This window comes from Saccopteryx leptura, chromosome 1 (assembly GCF_036850995.1).
Source record: "Saccopteryx leptura isolate mSacLep1 chromosome 1, mSacLep1_pri_phased_curated, whole genome shotgun sequence".
NCBI lineage: Eukaryota > Metazoa > Chordata > Mammalia > Chiroptera > Emballonuridae > Saccopteryx > Saccopteryx leptura.
This window is the reverse complement of record NC_089503.1, coordinates 274,163,214-274,181,024: the sequence shown is the minus strand read 5'-3', so window position 1 is coordinate 274,181,024 and position 17,811 is coordinate 274,163,214. Positions and strand designations below refer to the sequence as shown.

The 17,811-nt window shown below is 45.4% G+C and overlaps 1 protein-coding gene and 1 long non-coding RNA gene across 2 annotated transcripts; one reads left to right on the top strand and one right to left on the bottom strand.

Moving 5' to 3' along the window:
• Window positions 1-2,373: 2,373 nt before the first annotated feature.
• On the bottom strand, window positions 2,374-7,875 carry BHLHE41 (basic helix-loop-helix family member e41). Its single transcript, XM_066354135.1, has 5 exons — window positions 6,455-7,875; window positions 6,259-6,322; window positions 5,821-5,928; window positions 5,389-5,500; window positions 2,374-4,945 (listed from the first exon to the last, which is right to left on the bottom strand). Exons 1-5 carry the CDS (start codon window positions 6,514-6,516, stop codon window positions 3,879-3,881), a joined length of 1,413 nt encoding a protein of 470 aa, XP_066210232.1. The 5' UTR covers window positions 6,517-7,875; the 3' UTR covers window positions 2,374-3,878.
• Window positions 3,907-12,671, top strand: LOC136384083 (uncharacterized). Its single transcript, XR_010747523.1, has 4 exons — window positions 3,907-3,965; window positions 9,704-9,750; window positions 11,051-11,129; window positions 12,315-12,671. It is a non-coding gene; the product is annotated as an uncharacterized lncRNA (long non-coding RNA).
• Window positions 12,672-17,811: the final 5,140 nt, after the last annotated feature.

Genomic DNA, 17,811 nt, shown 5'->3' with positions numbered 1-17,811 from the left:
GAATTATTGAGAAAGATTAGCTATGGCTAGGGCAGTGTTCTGAACCAGTGTTTCATATGGCATGTATCAAACCCTGAGGCCAGTTAAATTAGGCATCACTGAAATGAGAATTTTAAAATATCAACTTTTAAAAAAGTATAGTTTTACATTTGGAGTTTTCAGTGTGGAATCACTGAAGTGCAAGAAACTCAATTTTTAAGACAAACGTCCAACTCCTTTTTAAAAGCATATTTTTATAGCACATGCTGCACAAGTGTTTTAGTATAAATTCCATCTTAATCACAGAAAGTATGTGATAATTTTCCATGACAATCCCCTATTAAGTTCTGTGAAAAGCTGGAACCTTCATTGGCCTTTAGTATGCACTATATATCCAATTTGAGCTTAATTAAAACAACACAGAACAATGGGTAGGGGTGAATATAATGATCTGAGAGGCCAACAGATTTTTTGTTTAATGAAACAGATTAGATTGCTATCTAATGTAAAATACTATTATCCCAGTACTCCAGCCAGCTTGTGGCACTTTAATGGTCTTAATTCATTCATGAGGGCTCTGTTCATTTCTATATAAAGTAAAAGGCCTTAGTCTTTTTGCCCAGCCACGCGTTCCCAGAATTTTAATTGCCAATCACCTCCCACAGAAGTTTGGAATTGACTTGTGACATAGACAGTAACAGGCTAAGGCTTCTTTTACATACATTTGAACAAATCTCAGGTGATGGGCAATAAGCAAAGTTGCAGCCTGTATAACAGGCAACGGAGAACTAAATGAAAATGGTTTTCACAATGATAGGAACTAAAACTCCAGTTATACTTCAAATAGCTTTTAAATTGTAGTTTTTAGTGCCTTAAACATATGGTTAGCTCTTCTGAGAGAAAAGATCATTTATCAACTTAATATAAAGTTTGCTGAGAAATATATATATGTAAAATTGATTATACTATATGCGCTATACGTAGAAAGCATTATTGACTCAAGTCTCATAGTTGTCTTAAATTGAAAAATCACATATACTACAAAGAATTCTGGTGAAAAATTTACCATTGCAAGTATAGAACCCTACTTAGTGAATTATAATGACTCTAGTCTTTTAATTTATTAAATCAATGACCAGAATAACATTTTCCAGGTACAATGTTATTTTGCAATTCTGTCCTAACTTTATCTTATTACTGTGTTAGTATATAGGCATTGGACTAAACTGACCTATAAAATCTGGTCCAACCCTAAGGTTTTCTATTATACTAAAATTATATCAATGCTAGAACATTTTATGATCCTCTGATTTCTGATGTTTTTATTTTATTCATTCCTGTGGTTTATTCATGACATTTCATGAATACTGTCCAAATTCAGTTTACTTGGTCCAAGATGCATGTTAACAGTGGTTGGTAGTTCCCTGACCAGGGGACACAATACATCTGGCCTCTAATGCTGGCTCCAGGTAGGTGTGTGACCTTAGGGAGATATCTGATATCTCTGGGCTTCATTTCCTTTGTATTATAAAATGTAGGGGGCTGGACAAGCCAATCTCTAAAGTTCCTTCCGGCTCCACTTTCTGACTTGTAGTTCTGTTGCCATAATGTCAGCAGAGGGAGCACTTTTTCTATAGCTCATAAATTTTTACTATTATTTTAACACTTTTCAAAAATCAAGGGGTTTGTGAAGAAATTACTGAAACTAAAAATTGACACTCCTTCACAGTTTATAGCAAATCACAAATTTGATTGTAAATTTCAGGAAAGTCTAGAAATGATTCCTGTTCTTTGAATTCCATGATGAAGTCCCCGTAAGTGAATTCTTTATAAAGGTTAAAGAGCTAAAAAAATAATGTGAAATTTAGCACCCCTCCGTGGGAGCATATTTATACTGGGCCCAGTGAAAGAGAAACACACCAGGCTATCTGGTGTTGAAAATGAAAAGTGAAAAATTCATCAGTCATAAAATATTAACCAGTTGGGTCTAACATAAACAAATCGCACAAGTGATTTGTAGTTTTTTCTTTTGCACTTTTCATTAAGATACACCAGGAACAAGCTAGTGAACACAGCCAGAGCCTATAGGCTTGGCAAGAGATTGGAAATGTGTGATATCAAGCCGATGGCAAATAAAGTTGTGTATCTGAGAACCTGAATGACTTTCATCCCTGTATTCATAGACATCTTAAAATTAACCAAGCACCCATTATGGTTTTTTAATTATTAGACAAGTTCATATCGTATATTAAAGTTTTTATTCCTTGGTAAGAATTTTGAGATCACAAAATAGTGTGGCAATATTTAGGCATAGAATTTACGGAGTGCTGAAAATACTAGAATATAAAGATAACTTCTAGTTTCTCTTCACATACTAAATTTTTCTAAATCAGATGGTTTCTTGCAGACAGTATTTATTTATTTTTTTAAAATAATTTAAGACAGCGTAAGCTTGTACCAAGCATAAGCATTGTAACAAAAGTGCAACTTTTCAGCAAATCCTCCCCAAAAGGTATTTTAACTCAAAATATCATTAGCACATATTTTCTCCCTACAAAAATAGCATGTCAGACATCATTAATTGGATGTATTAACAACTATGTACATAAAAGCCACCTTGTAGGCTAAGAGTTTAACGTTGTTTAAACACAGCGTTTGAGGCAAACAGTAGCAACAGCAGCAGCAAATGCACCAAACTGACTAAAAGACCCAGATATTTTCTTCACTTATAGTCAGACTGTTGTGTCTCACCCCTTACATAACATTCAAGTGAGATTTCTCACAGTGCTACCTTGGCAACAAACTAAAAATATCTAGACAAGGTCTTGGTTTAAGCCTTATTCAAAAAGCTTTCTTTGTGATTATCTGGTATCTGGTTTGGTCTCCAGAAAATACATAGACTGGGAGACAGGAAGGCCTCACATGACTTCATTCCAATCTTTATAGCATTTCCAATCAAAACTGACTAGTTTAATGCTTTCTTACACTTCTATGACTGAATAGAATACAGGACAAATCAGTTTGGACTTATATTTTTGTTTTGTTTTTAAGTTCAGTGTACATTCTTTTTTATTTTTACAGCAATATTATAAAAACAGGAACATGATGGATTAAATAATGGCAGGGCGGCAATAGATGCTATCTCTATATGTATGTTTATATATATAATTAAGATGAGTCAATTGATTCATGGTCAATTTCTTAAAGTGCCAGCAAATGTACTAAGACTGATTCTGGCCTTCCTCACCCATCTACTTCCCTGACTTAAGTTCTGACCATGGCCCAGCTCTGAGTCTCTTTAAACAAGTGCAATTTACTAAGGGATACCATTCAAACCACTTCAGAATAGGTTGCAACAGTGAGCTTTTTATGACTTTTAAAAAGCTGAACGTTACAAAATACTGAAGAGTAAATTCAATTCTAAAAGATCATTGCAGAAAACTTCCTGAAGCAAGCAGGACAGCTTTGAGTCACTGACAGATAACTCTCCCGCTCAATGTCAATTCCGAGGGCACCTTTTCCCCACCCTGGTTAAATTGGCTCACCCTTCTTACTTCCTCAAGAATTAGGTTCTATATTTCAAAAGGTAATGGAACACGGCCTAAAGAAGGCCAGACTTATTTGGAGGAGTTTTTATTAAAAAAACAAAGAATCTATCTCTACCGCAGACGTTCTACAGCTGGTGGGGCCTGAACGAGATGTTAGTGTGTAGAGGGTGGGGTAGTGAAAGATGAGCAAAACAGGACCGCCAAATGTACACAAAACACCTGTTTGTTTGTTTTAAAGCCTGGCGTGCATCTATTACACTTCCTCCCTTAAAAACGTTAAGGGTGTTTTAACTTATTAATATTATTATTCCTCGTGAACCTTCCTCCTTTCTAAGAAAGGAGCGCAAGGATTCAGGGGGTTTCCTTTCCTGGCTGCGAGGGATCTTCCTGAGCAGAGCTCTCCAGGTTCCCGCGCTCGCGCGGGCCAGGGAAAGGCAGGTGGGTGCGGCCGTGCGGGTGCAGCGCCCCCGGGGGCGCCACCTCGTGGGGCAGAAGGGTCGCGCCGGCGGAGCCCACCTTCTCGGGAGGGGGCGACAACACCGAGGAGAGGCAAGGGAAGGCGGCGGTGGCGGCGGCGGCGGCGGCAGCAGCGGCAGCAGCAGCAGCAGGGGCATGGATGCCAGGGTACAGCAGTGGGAAGGGGGCGGCGGCCGCCCCCGGGTACAGGTACTTCTCCAGGCCGCTCTTGTCCAGGAAAGGCTGCATGTAGGCGGCGGCTGCTGAAGGCGAGAGGAAGTAGAATGGCAGGCAGAAGGGGGCAGCGGCTGTCGCCGGCTGCGCGAAGGGCGCGCCCCCGCCTCCGCCGAACGCCACCAAAGAGTTGAGCAGGGCGGCGTCGGGTCTCAGCAGCGCGGCTGCGGCCTCGGACCCCAGCAGTGCGGCCGCCGCAGCCGCCACACCGCCCCCTGAATCCAGCTTTATCCTCTTGGGCGCCGGCGAGTCCTCCCCAGGGGGCTCTTGCTTGATGGTGACGCGGCTCGCCCCCGCGCCTTTGCCCTTCTCGCGGTCTGGCCGGGCCTCGGCCTCGCCGCCGTAGCCGCTGTCGGTGTCCGTGTCATTCTCGGCGAGCTCCGCACTAGGCTGAGTCCGCTGGATGACCGGCACGCAGTGGGCGAGGGGCTCCAGCTTCTGTCCAGCGAACTCCAGGCAGGGGGAGGCCTTGGACCCGACGGGGGCGGTGGCTGAGGGCGCGCCGGTGCCTTTGCTCAGAGGGACCTGTTGAGTCAACAGCTGGGGGGTGGGCAAGAACTGGGTGGCCACGGCGTGCAAGTGGTTGATCAGCTGGACACACCGCGGCTCCCTGGGCGTCCAGCTCTCAAACCGGGAGAGGTATTGCAAGACTTCTTTGGCGCATGTTTGAAATCCCGAGTGGAACGCATCCAAGTCGGACTGAATGGGCGATTTCAGAGATCGCTCTCCTAGGAAATGGAGGGAAGAAGAAAAAACACCGACGTTAAAACATCTGCTTATCACGTGGGCCCTGTACTGACTAAAGTGATCTCGGTTTTTCCTCTGTATTCAAGTGATATAATCTACCAGTTGCGAGGGGGATGCAGGGGGGAGGTGGCAGGGGTGGGAAGCATGAGGGCGCTCTACTCCCAGCTGAAAAACCAAAGTGAAGGGTGCAACCGCCACTTAAAAAAAAAAAAAAAATCTGATTCCTCTGAGTTCTACTGAAAGCCTCTAGGATGCATCAGGAAATGGGCACTTTCCAATGAAGGAAAAGTATAAACAATTTCACAAATGAGAGTGAGCCGTGGGCCCACGGAAGGAGGTGGGGGTGGGGAACAAGTCCTAACACTGCTCCTCTGTGGGCTGCCCAGCTTCATCGGGGTGGACTGGCCTCCCTGAACTGACTTACCATTCTGTAAAGCAATTATCTTCTGATGCTGCTGCTCGGTTAAGGCTGTTAAAGCTTTTAAGTGTTTCAAAGTTAATTCCAAGACTACCGCTTTCTCCAGATGCCCCAGAGTCTGCATTGGTGCAAAAGAGAATGGGGCACTTGGTTACTTAAAAACACACATTTGGCTTGATTGGCTCTCCGTTCAGCCCAGCACAGCAACTTAAGCAAATACTTTGAAAGAAGTACTATTCCTATACTTCTTGAGCCTTCCACGAAATATATGTTTTTGCCTTCAGTTGTAAGCACCTACTCCTGAGTTTGTGGGAATCTACACTAAAGCACAGGTTGTAAGGCATCTGATATTTACATTTATTCTTATATCTCTGGAAGTAGTATCAGGCTATTAACACGCCCTCGGAGAGTAGCAAAGAAGGAAAATGTGCGTCTTACTGTCAACTTCAGATGTTCAGGCAGTAAATCTTTCAGCTGAGCAATGCATTCATTAATTCGGTCTCTTCTTTTCTTTTCTATTAATCTATGCGGTAATTTATAGGTATCCTTAATACACGTGAGTCATGGAAAAGAGAAAACAATAGGATAAACATTGATTTACTGGATATAACAATATCCTCTACCCCCGAAAAAAACACATTCTATGTGATAAACTATACCCAAGAAACCTCTTTCCTCTGGACTGCTCTGAAATGCAATTTATATTCAGGTATGATGTTTAATTTCCCCCTGAGAGTATCCAGCAAACCATTTAAAATTCACAGTTGGGAAGCTCAAGGGCTGGAATATATTTGCAGGCAGAGCTTCGCTGTGAAATCAATGGTCCTAATTAACTATCCAGGCAGATTATGGGGAACATCGGAAACTTACTCTTACCTTGCTATCGTCTCGCTTCATGCTCCTTTTGGGTTTACACATATACAAAGAGGAATAGTCCAGTCTGCAAAACAGAAATCAGCATCAGGCACCCATTCGAGGGCTCTGCCCTCGCCCGCTTCATACCACTTTCTTGAGAAGAAAAAAATTCAAACTGAAGCCCAGACAGATATTCGCAAGGGTGCGTGCACCTTACCCTATAAAATCTCTATGTTCCAGTAACTGTCTCTCTTGCAAATGAGGAATTCCTTCGTCCATGTTCAACTGCTGTCCGTTTTCCTCTGTTTCGATTTTTGGGATTCTGTTCTATAATCTGTGAGACGGTAGCTTTAGGAGGTCTTGGGGGGATATGTGCGTCTCCAGTCTTTCTCTCTCTCCGTCTTCAGTGCAGTGTTGAAAGTGTGAAGCAGTTGGTCCCCCCTCCCTACCACCGCGCTCGCTCTCTCGCACACATACGCACATACACGCACGCACACTCGCGCCGGCCCCACTGCGCTGGTAGTTTGCTCTCACTCTGGGCAGTGTTTGGCCACAGGGCACGCGCGTCGCCGGCCAGACCAGCACCCAGCTCACGTGCGGAACGTACCATCCGCGGTCCAGCCCGGAGGGGGGCGGGGGAGGAGGGGCCAGGCCGGGAGGGGGCGTCGGGAGCAGGCTGCGAGGGAAAGCGAAGGAAGGGAGGGGGCGGGGACACCTGATCAGGGCCACCGGAAAGGAAAAACAACTTCAGCCAAGCTATTCATCTTCCCAAAGGCGATGCAGTCAGCTGAGGGGAGGGCGGAGGGTGCGGGGCAGCCAGGGCTTCCTCGGCTCAGAAATGTGACTCCTTCAGTCCGTCAGTCATTTACGGTGCAGAAACGTGAAAGTGGCTTTTTGCTTTTCCACCGACTGTGCTATTGGTTTGCACTAGAGAAAGGAAAGAGAAAGAGAATTCAGGGTGGGTAAACTCCAGTTTCGAAGGAATATTTGTGGAGACTTGTTTGCACACTGCTCAGTGGCCTGAGGGATCCCTTGGCCTTCGTTGGAGATTGCCCTGAAAAGGGACAACTTAAAATCCTCTCCCAGAAAGATTTAAGATAAATGAAAATGTCACTGGATCAGAATGTCGCAATCCAAGTGTATTTTGGCCACACAGTGTCCCTGGGCCACCCAAACTTCCCGCAGCAGCCGGAATTGCAGTGCCACTCATCACAACAGCAGATGACGACGTTTGGGGCCTCCGGTGCACCGGGAGGAACTCAGCAGGGAGGGAGGGGTGGAGGAGGAGGTGGCAGGCGAGGGGCTACCGCGGAAAAGCAATGCAGCATTATCAGTCTCCCGCTGAACTCCGCAGCCCCTCTGCGCACGGGGTGGCGCTGCGTGCTTCCTCTCCCTTCCCCCTCTCGTGCGGTAAGCGACGCCGGGAGCGTGCAGAGCCCACGTTTACTACCGCTGGCACCTCCAAAAGCCTCCCTCCTTAATCCTGTCTCAAACGGGTACCAGCACAGGGCCAGCAACGTGATCCGACCTGCCGCTGCCGCCACATCACTGCGCGGGGAACCTGGGCGCGTGCGCGCGACAGCGCTCGCTCTCAGTGCAGCCGCCGCGACCGGCTAGAGGAAGCAGGGGCCAGCGGAGTCGAGCTACCTTTTCCTCAGAGCCTGTCCCCGAACATGACTCACTGCTAGTGAGAGTTACCGGGAGGTGCACGGAGATGCGCGCTGACGCCCGGCACAGCCAGCGGCAAAGGGCTTCGTAGCCAAGGTCAAGCATGTCCCGCTGCGGCTACTTGCTGCCAGGAATGGGATGATGTATACTGGTAGATATAAAACCAAAGGTCTTTACTTCTTACACCAAGAATAAGGTCTACATTCTCCAGGGTGACTCCCAAAATAGTCATTGCCAGTGGCAAGTGAACCGAGGGGGAAAGTACACGGAACGCACATACACTTGGGCGCAGCAGGAGCTGGGGCCGTCGCTACGTGTCCCCTAGACTGCCCTGCCGGGCGCGGTTCCGGGGACAGATCTGGGTCGCTGGAAGCGTTGGCTGGGAGGTCACGTGTCTGCGGGAGTCGCGTCTCCTCCGGGCTTCCACAAGCCGCCGGGCGGCGGTCGCGGTCGCGGCCGAGGTGCGCGCTTCCGCAGTCTTCCGAGTTCGGGGCAGGGACTCGCGCTGCGTCTGGCTTTGTGACTCCGGTGGTGGTGGCGGCGGCGGCGGCAGCGGCGGCCCAAACTCACCCCAAAAGGAGGAGACGCTCGCCGTCCGTTCACTTCGTCTGTTTAGAGGGCCCTTTAAGGTCGCTCGATTTCCTCAAATAGGGGGACTTATTTTGCACCAAACAGGCAACTTAATAATACTTAATAGAAAACTTAATTTTAAATACTGATTTTATTTTAAACCTCGATGCAGCCTCTCGTTTCCAAGGAATTGGTGATGAATTCCTTTTGGTGGGGAAGATAGTTTGGAGCTCTAAAAGCGGCGTATCCCTGCAGGACTGTATCACTTTGTCCTCTTGTTCTAAATTGACCAAAAAAAGCCCGAGTGGTGGGGGTGGAGGGACTGCCGTTGAGATGAAAAATTAAAAAATTAAAATACCAGCTTCCCTTAGAGGTTTCTAAATGTTTGGAGAAGGAAGAGGGCGTAAATATATTTTCCCCAGAGCTGAATTTTCACCTGATGGCTGGAGTATTAAGTGACAATGCAGTGAAGACTGCATCACTGCATCTGGGCCTTGTCAGGTAGAGCAGACAAGACAGAAAGCAGACCGCTGATCAGGACACACCTTAAGGACTAAGTCTGGGACAGACTGAATCAGTTTAAAACAGGAGAGATAGAGAAAGTAGCCTAGTGATTATGAATGTGTTCATTTTTGATGTGAAGTTCCCATAATTTAATTACACCAAGGTTTGTTGCTATAAGTGAAATTTTATATGTCATCACTTCTATTTCCTCTCCCCTCTGTCACTTTTGTCCCAAGTTTCCCTGTGAGGTTGGTTGGCAATGGGGGACAATCACGTGAGGAACCAGGCCTGGAACTTTGGCTGGACTGCCCACACCCATGCAGGCCAAAAGAAACTTCCCAGGAGCCCATTGAAAAAGAACGACCATCTGTCAGCCAATGAAATTTTGCCATGTCATATCAACTCGTCATCACCCTATGGACCCTATAAATTACCCACCCCCCACCCCCCAGCGGAAGAATCTCCGTGGCTTCTCTGGCCCCTGTTTCCCAGACCAGAGAACTTTGTCAGGGAAGCGTTCTACCAAATAAAGCTTTTATTAATATCGCTTCTTGGCCTTTTGGCTAAGATCAAGTATAAATAAAGCTTTTATTATTCCACACTTTGTGGCTACGCCCTTCACCCTTCTTTCTTCCTCTGCTGGGAAAATACCTTACATTTGGTGCTGAAACTGGGGAGGAGTTTGAAGCCCGCTGGGGCCACTCCTCTCCCCTTCTCTTCCGAGGAAAAACCAGGACTTCCAACCTCCTACCCACTTCAGCATGTGGTGCGGTAAGTCCCCTGCCTCCAGCCTCCCCTCAGTTCTTTCTGCCGAGATTCCCTGTCCGTAATCGCAGCTGTGTCAGGGACCTCTTATCCGTTCCGAGTGCATGTGTGCCCGTGGAGACTTCTCAGATACTCCCACACTACCTAACTGTGGGCGGCCAGAGCTTGAGTTGCGGGACACCAATTCTCATCTCTGATCGCTCTGAGAACTGAGGGTAGCCATAGAGGCACAGGAATCTAAACCTGACCCCAAAACACTCCTGGAATTGCCTTATCCGGAATCTCTCCCTCCCTAAAAAAGAAGAAACTGTTCTTCTCCACCGTGGCCAGGCCACAGTACCCACTGGATAATCGAGCCAGGTGGCCTCCTGAAGGGATTTTCAATTTTAACACCCTCACCGATTTAACTATTGCCAAAGAACTAGGAAATGGTTGGAGATCCCTTATATTCAGGGCTTCTAGTATTTGCGCTCCCATCCTAATCTCTGTGCTGCCTGCTCCACGGCACAGGCCCTTTTAGGCCAGAGAAACCTCAGCTAAACCCTCCACTCCTGATCTTTCCTCCTTCACCAACCCCCAGCTCTCTCCCTCTCCTGCCTGCCCCCCTCTTGAGACCCCTTCCACTCTGGTCTCTTCCCTCCAGGAAGCCCCCTCCCCTGCCAGCCAGGAGCACATCCCTTCTCTACTGTGTTCTTAAGCCCCTCCTCCGTCAGGCCATCCTCCGCCGGCCATTGGCCATCATGCCGGTTTGCAGGGCTCCTGACCCCATGGCCCAACCCTGATCTTCTTGCAGGAAGGCCTGGCCTTTTCCTGCCTCTGGCTCCAGTGTTTCTGGCTGGATCAGGGTGTCAGGCTCCCCAGGAGCCCCCGTCCTCTTATTCTCAACCCCCTAGCCCCAATCTGAGACCTGTGAACATGGCATTTAAAGTTTTTAATGGTCACGGCTAGTAGGAGAAGGCCGAGGCTGTTTGCCAGGCCCACATGTAGCAGAAGGTAACTCTCCAAACCCAGGCTCTTGTGGCAACCCTGTGGCCGGCAGAGCAACAGGGGCAAGGCATAGGAGGTGCCCGACCCAAGTCCGAGCCACAAAGAAGAACCCCACCAGAAACTTGCTTTTAATGTGGCAAAGAGGGTCACTGGTCCCGGCAGTGCCCCTGCCTGAGGCCACCCTCTAAGTAAGCCCTGCCTTAACTGCAAGCAGCCTGGTCATTGGTGGAGTGATTGCCCCTTTTGGGCAACAGGCTCTTACAAGCCACCCAAATGGGAGGCCAAGCCAGCCAGGTGGGCCCATCACTCGAACTCCTAGGCCTAATGGAGACTGACGCGGCCCAGACCCGAAGACCCCCATCACCCTCGTCGAGCCCAGAGTAATGCTACAGAAGCGGGTGAGTCCATCTCATTTCTTGTGGACACGGGGGCTACCTTCTCTGTTTTGCCATCACACTCTGGACCTCTAGTTCCCTCACGGGTCTCAGTTATGGGGGTGGACGGGACCTCTTCTTTTCCCCTTCGCATGCCACTCTTGACATGCAGTTTGGATGCAGTGGTCACCACCTCCTCCACCCTAGAAACCCAACAGCTGCCAGAGGGCAACACCTCACATGGGCACTCAGTCTGGCCCAGGAAAAACGTGTAACCATATATACTGACTCTAAATATGCTTTTCTTATCACCCACAGCCACTCTGCCCTCTGGAAGGAAAGGGGCTTCCTCACTACCAAGGGCTCCCCCATAATTAATGCTACCCTCATTTCTAAACTTTTGCAGGCATTACAGCTTCCCACTGAGGTGGCTGTGGTACATTGAAGGGGCCATCAAGCCTCTCAGGACCTGGTGGCCTTGGGAAATGCTCGGGCCAATGCGGTGGCTTGAGACCTCACCCTGGGAGCCTCCCCCTCTCCTCTCATGTTTCTCTCCTCCTCCTTGAAACCTTCTTACACTCCTGAGGAAGAACAGGCCCTCCTCAGAAAAGGTGGAGACATGTGCAACCAGGGATGGATATTTCTCGGAGATAGAATTGCCTTTCCAAAAAGACAGGCTGAAACTCTCCTTTCTGATATCCACTGTTCCTTACACACAGGGCCAAAAGCTCTCTCTTGGTTCTTGCAACCACTCTTTTTCCTCCCAGGCCTCCAGCAGACTATCGAAAAGGTACACGCAGCATGTGCTGTCTGTTCCAAAGCCTCTACACAAGGGAGACTCCGCCCCCGCTTCCCTACTCATCAACTGAGGGGGCACGTGCCAGGCCAGGATTGGCAAATTGACTTCACTCACATGCCCCCTCACAAAAAAACTCCGCTATCTCTTAGCCTCTGTTGATACCTTTTCAGGATGGATAGAAGCCTTTCCCACCTCTCGAGAGACAGCAGACACCATTGCCTCTGTTCTCATCGAAAAAATCAATGTCCTCAACCGTCTGCAAGAGAAACTGTGCAAGGATCTCTCCTCCTACAACCCGCTTAAATCCTATTGGCAGCCACCCATCCTCACCTGGGCTTCCCCTATCCTAAGTCCTCTTCTAACTATCAGCATATTACTCATATTTACTCCTCTTTTTAAAGTCCTTACAGGACCACATCTGTGAAGTTTCTCGAGTCACGGTCAACCAGAGGCTCGTACACCCATATACGCGACTCCTCTCAGAGCCACAACCTTCCGACCTCCCTTCCCCACGACACCGTTAACCAGCAGGAGGTAGCCAGATGAATAGTGGCGCCCCTATCTAACATAATAGGTCAGAATGTGAGGTTGGTTGGCAATGGGGGAAGGTCATGGGAGGAACCAGGCCTGGGAACTTTGGCTGGAGCTGCCCACACCTATGTGCGCCAAAAGAAACTTCCCAAGAGCCCTTTGAAAAAGAACGACTGTCTGTCAGCCAATGAAATTTCGCCACATCATATCAACTCGCCATCACCCTACTGACCCTATAAATTACCCCCCAGTGGAAGAATCTGCGCGACTTCTCTGGCCTCTGTCTCCTGGACCAGAGAACTTCATCCGGGAAGCACTCTACTAAATAAAGCTTTTATTATTCTACACTTTGTGGCTATGCCCTTCTTTCTTCCTTGGTGGGGAAAATACCTTACATTCCCCACTTCTATGCCCAACATTTTTGTTTTCTCTTCCACTCCTCTTCCTGATACCCGGTTCAAGCTGTAAATGGAGTATTTTCTAATTCTGATTCTCAGTTCTCTTTTTCTCCTTTTTCTTTTCATATCCACCTGTTTATTCTTGTCTCTCTTTTTCTCTTCTTCTTTTCTTTTCCCTTGTTTTTCTCTTCCTACTTTTCCCCATTAAAATCAATGTCTGCTGTTGCTTTTTTCTCTCTAGATTTGTTCTCTTATTTTCTTTTTGTCTTTCTTTTTAAAAATATAATCTTTTATCTCTGTTTATCCTCTACCCTTATACTTGAGTTTCTCAAATTTATGCCTTCTGGAATATCAGGCAGAGTTTAATGCCTCCAAGTGTCCATTTGCTTCCAGGAGAGCTTAATAATAGCTAACAACTACATAATATTTACAATTAGAGCACCAGACACCATTCTAAAGGCTTTTTATAAATCATTAATTCTTTACACAACCCTGTAAGATGGATACCATTCTACAGATGAGAAAAAATATAGGGAGATTACAAAATATGCTAAAGGTCCCAGAGCCACAATCTAACTACTGACAGTGGGCTTCAGAGTCTGGGCCATTAACTGTTACCCCTTGTGAACAGTGAAGGTCAACCATCTATTTAAGGGGTGTTTTTAAATTTATCAAAGTGTGACAATGCACATATGTTGTAGTGTGTGTGCGTGCATGGGTGTCCTTTCACTACTTGAAAGAGAGATGAAGAAGAGAGAAACAGCATTGGAGCTGATAGCAGAGAAAGAAAAAGATGAAAGAAAGAAGGGCGATTGACAAGTCAGCATCTGGCTCCAAATGTAATGATTTAAACCCAAATATCCTAATTAATTATTATAATTTCATATAGAAGGACAGATGGAAGTACAGTTTAGAAAAGGCTAACACTGAGTAAACCAAGCCAAACTCAAATGGGAAGGCTAAGGTTAGTAATAGGAAAAGTTCACCTGTGGTGAGGTTAGAAAGGGAAAAAAAAAATCTCAATCTCACAAAGGAACAGTAGACAGAATGTCCTTTTTGGGTATGTTTAAAAATAGAGTCCTATCTTTTTAGGTAGGTTTAATGCTGTCCTGCTGAAAGCCAAGGAGATACAAGATGAGCTCAAAACCCCTCTGAGCCTATAATTAAAGAATCTTGTGATGCCTTGCTTTCCACTAAAGATACCTATCTTTCTCCTTTTAATAGGTGAGGGGGAAGCAGGTTCTACTGCTTTTCTTTGGTTAAGTAGGGAAATCATTACCTATAAAGACTCTAATGAAAGGGAACACTTACCCCAGTTCCCACCTCCCTCCCCTTACCCTACCTGGGTATTCTAAGCCCTACACTCATTATATTCACCTAGTGACTTTAGAAAGTCTTATCATGTTTGCTTGCAAAGTCTTGGATTTCCAAAAGAAACAGAGCTCTCCAGAGAGGATTAAAGTTTCTACAGAGAAGAGAGGTTTTCTGCCTCTTTAGGGTTTTGCAAGCCCTATTCCTGCCCTAGAGTGGTGAGGTGAGTAGGGTGTTTTGGGACCCTGGATCTAATTCAAACTAACTGCATCTCGAATGGCCTTAAAGGCTCCAGATCTACCCAGAGGTGTGAAGCCTTCTGCCTATACTGCTATGAAAATGCCCCATCAGGTGGGCAGGTGCCTTTCTTAATCCCCTGTTTGGTGAGAGGGACACGAATTCATGATTATTCTACATCATTGTCACCAAAAAGAGGAACGCACCTCATTAAGCAGAGTTTATAAAAATCTGAAAAAAAAAATTTAAGATTGATGCTCAAATAAAGGTGGGGTGAGGGGTGAGCGTTGGACAGAGTGGGATGATAGATCAGGGGTGTGTGGAAGCTTGCCTGGGAACCCCTTCTGTGGGCATGCACACTGCTCCCAGGGGAAAAGGTCAGTGTTGTCAGGCATGCCACCGAATGAAGGCCACCTCCTAGAAGGATCTCAGGAGGAAGGGAAACCCTACTGCTACTCACCAGAAGCCAAATATGACTTTCAAATAATGATAATGCTCTTTGCTAAAGGTACTAGACTTAAAATCCCAGAATAAAAGGTTGGGTTTTCCAGTCACATAATGTGGACAATTAGCAGGAACAGTACAAGTGTTCCTATGTAATTTGTAAAAGAACGTGTCTTACTGTAGACTACTAATTAATGTGTCTTTGTGGTTATAAACATGTAATGAATCACATTTTATATTTATGTAACACTGTTCAAGTTTATACACTTATTAGTGCTTATGTAACACCAAGGAGCAGGTAAAATTAAGTATAGGAAATGAATTCTACTGCTGAAATCATTGTTTTTGTATTTATGTAATTATCACAAACACTCACTTGGCTGGTCCTTTGAGCATGTAACATATGCTCAAAGTACCTGAAGTTTTTATATATAAAAGACAACTAGGAGAGAGCCGAGCCTAAGTCCACTACAAGGGGATCACCCTGGCACTTCTCTCCCTCTGATGCCCACATGCTTCTCATACTGCCTGAAGGTGATTCAGAAGGAGAGTAGAAAAGTAGAGTGATGCACAGATGACAAATCCATAAGCATTTTTCATAAAGTGGCTCTTACATTACTCTGAACTCTCCTGGACTAGAGAGAGCTGTATAGTGGGACCCAGAGAGGCTGCATGAAGACAGGGTCTTTTAACTCCTGTTTCCCTTGTTGCTGCTCATGAAAATCCTTAGAAAGTCTTCAAAGAGATAGTTGTTTATGTCCTGTGAAACACTCACAGGAATAAGATGCCCTAAACAGCTTATTTCACCTACTCATTATGGGCATGTTCCTTCAATCGATTTTCAGATGGCATCCATCCAGCTCAGAGAGCTAACCATATAACACAGTCTGGTAATTTTAAAAGGCAACAGAAAGTACCAGTTAAGGAGGATTTAATCTATGTATGCCTAGAATTAGAGCTATTGGTATAACTTTTATTTAACAGCTAACTTAAAGCAAGAATTCACATATAATTACCAAGAAAGGTAATATGGTTCTGACATTAACCTATGATCCTTTTCACAAAGGAAGCTGATAGAAATCTAGGTTAGAGATAAGTATCAGTTAAGAACTACATTTGAGAAAAAATAATAGCGGTTTAACCATTTCAGAAATTTTTTTTTCCGGTCACATTAAAATGTCTGTAGGAAAGGAGTACAGAGGTTATGTAAAATAATAATAGTCCTGTCAGTGTCCCAAACTTCTGGTTTCCTGCCCTAGTTTCCATCAGCCTCCATCCATCCTCAAGATTGCCTCATGGTCATAAGATGGCTGCTGGAGTTCCTGCAGGGAAGGATAAAAGAGTGCCTATTATCTGAGCAAGTCGCTTATAAAGAGCTTTTCTTATAAATTTCACCAAATGACTTCTGATTACATCTTATCTCAATCTTATTACAAAGGAGTTTAAAAACTCCATTTTTAGCTGAGGTTCCCCCAACAATGTAGGTGTTCTTTTAGTAATGAGGGAGCAGAGAAAGATACTGCTTTGGCACTAGCCATCTCAGTGGTGGTCCAATGAAAGGAAATGCTTGTTCAGGTCCTCTTCTTTTATTCACCACTGGGTCTCTTTTCTCTACTATGCCATATGTGTTGGCAGTGTCTCTTTATTGTATGAGGGTATTTAATACCAATTTCCAAAAAGTTTCAAGTCTTTCCATCTGCAATTGCACAAACTTAACTAACTCCTTAAGCACACGCTTTTAGACATCTGTATTTTTAAGTTCTAATAATTGCAAAAATCTGCTTAGGGAGGGAATTTAACAAGGCTTGCTCTTCTTCCTGTACAATGTAAATTGCATCTGCATGTTTTCTGGGAAATGACTGTCTTCCTTTTTATGTAGCGGCATCTGTCCTCTACTCATTTTGTGTCTGTAGCCATGCCTTCTGCTCCTGGCATTTGAGTTGAAGAGAACAACTTCCGGCAGAAATGTACTCTCTGATAGTTCCCACCTGAATGTAGCTAGAATTTTTTAAAATTTATTTATTTTTATGTAGACAATTAAATTTAACAGGGTGACATTGGTCAACCAGAGCACATAGGTAACATCTCCACATCATTTGGACAATTATGCTGTATGCCCATCACCCAAAGTCAAATCATCTTCTGTAACTCTATACTTTTTTCTCCTTATACCCTTCCCCTTCCTCCCCCTGGTAACCACAACACTCTTGTCCATGTCCATGAGTCTCAATTTTGTGTCCCACCTATGTATGGAATCATACAGTTCTTAGCTTTTTCTGATTTATTTATTTCACTCAGTGTAATGTTCTCAAGGTCCATCCATGTTGTTGTAAATGATCCGATGACATCACTTCTTATGGCTGAGTAGTATTCCATAGTATATATGTACCACATTTTCTTTATCCAATCATCTATTGAAGGGCTTTTTTGTTGTTTCCATGCCTTGGCCACCATGAACAATGCTACAATAAACATGGGGCTGCATGTGTCTTTTTTTTTTTCTTTTCTAAATTTTTTATTAATTTTAATTTAGTGTATTAACATGGATTCAGGTGTCCCACTCAATATAACTCCCTCACCCCCACCCCTTTGTCTCCCTCCCTCTAACTCCCTCCCCCATCCCCTCTGGGATTTTCTGTCCTGCTACCTGTATCTATGTGTTATGTATATATAATATCACTAATCCCTTCACCTTCTCTGATCCCATCCCCTCATCCCCCTTCCCTCTGACAGCTGTCCCTCTGCTCCCTGTGACCCTGCCTCTGCCTCTATTCCATTTCTCAGTTCACTTTGTTCATTAGATTCCACATATAAGTGGGATAATATGATATTTGTCTTTCTCTGCCTGGCTTACTTCACCTAGCATAATAATCTCCAGGTCCATCCATGGCATCACAAAAGGTAAGATTTCCTTCTTTTTCACAGCCTCATAGTATTCCATCATGTTTATGCACCACTACTTTTAAATCCATTTGTCTACTGACGG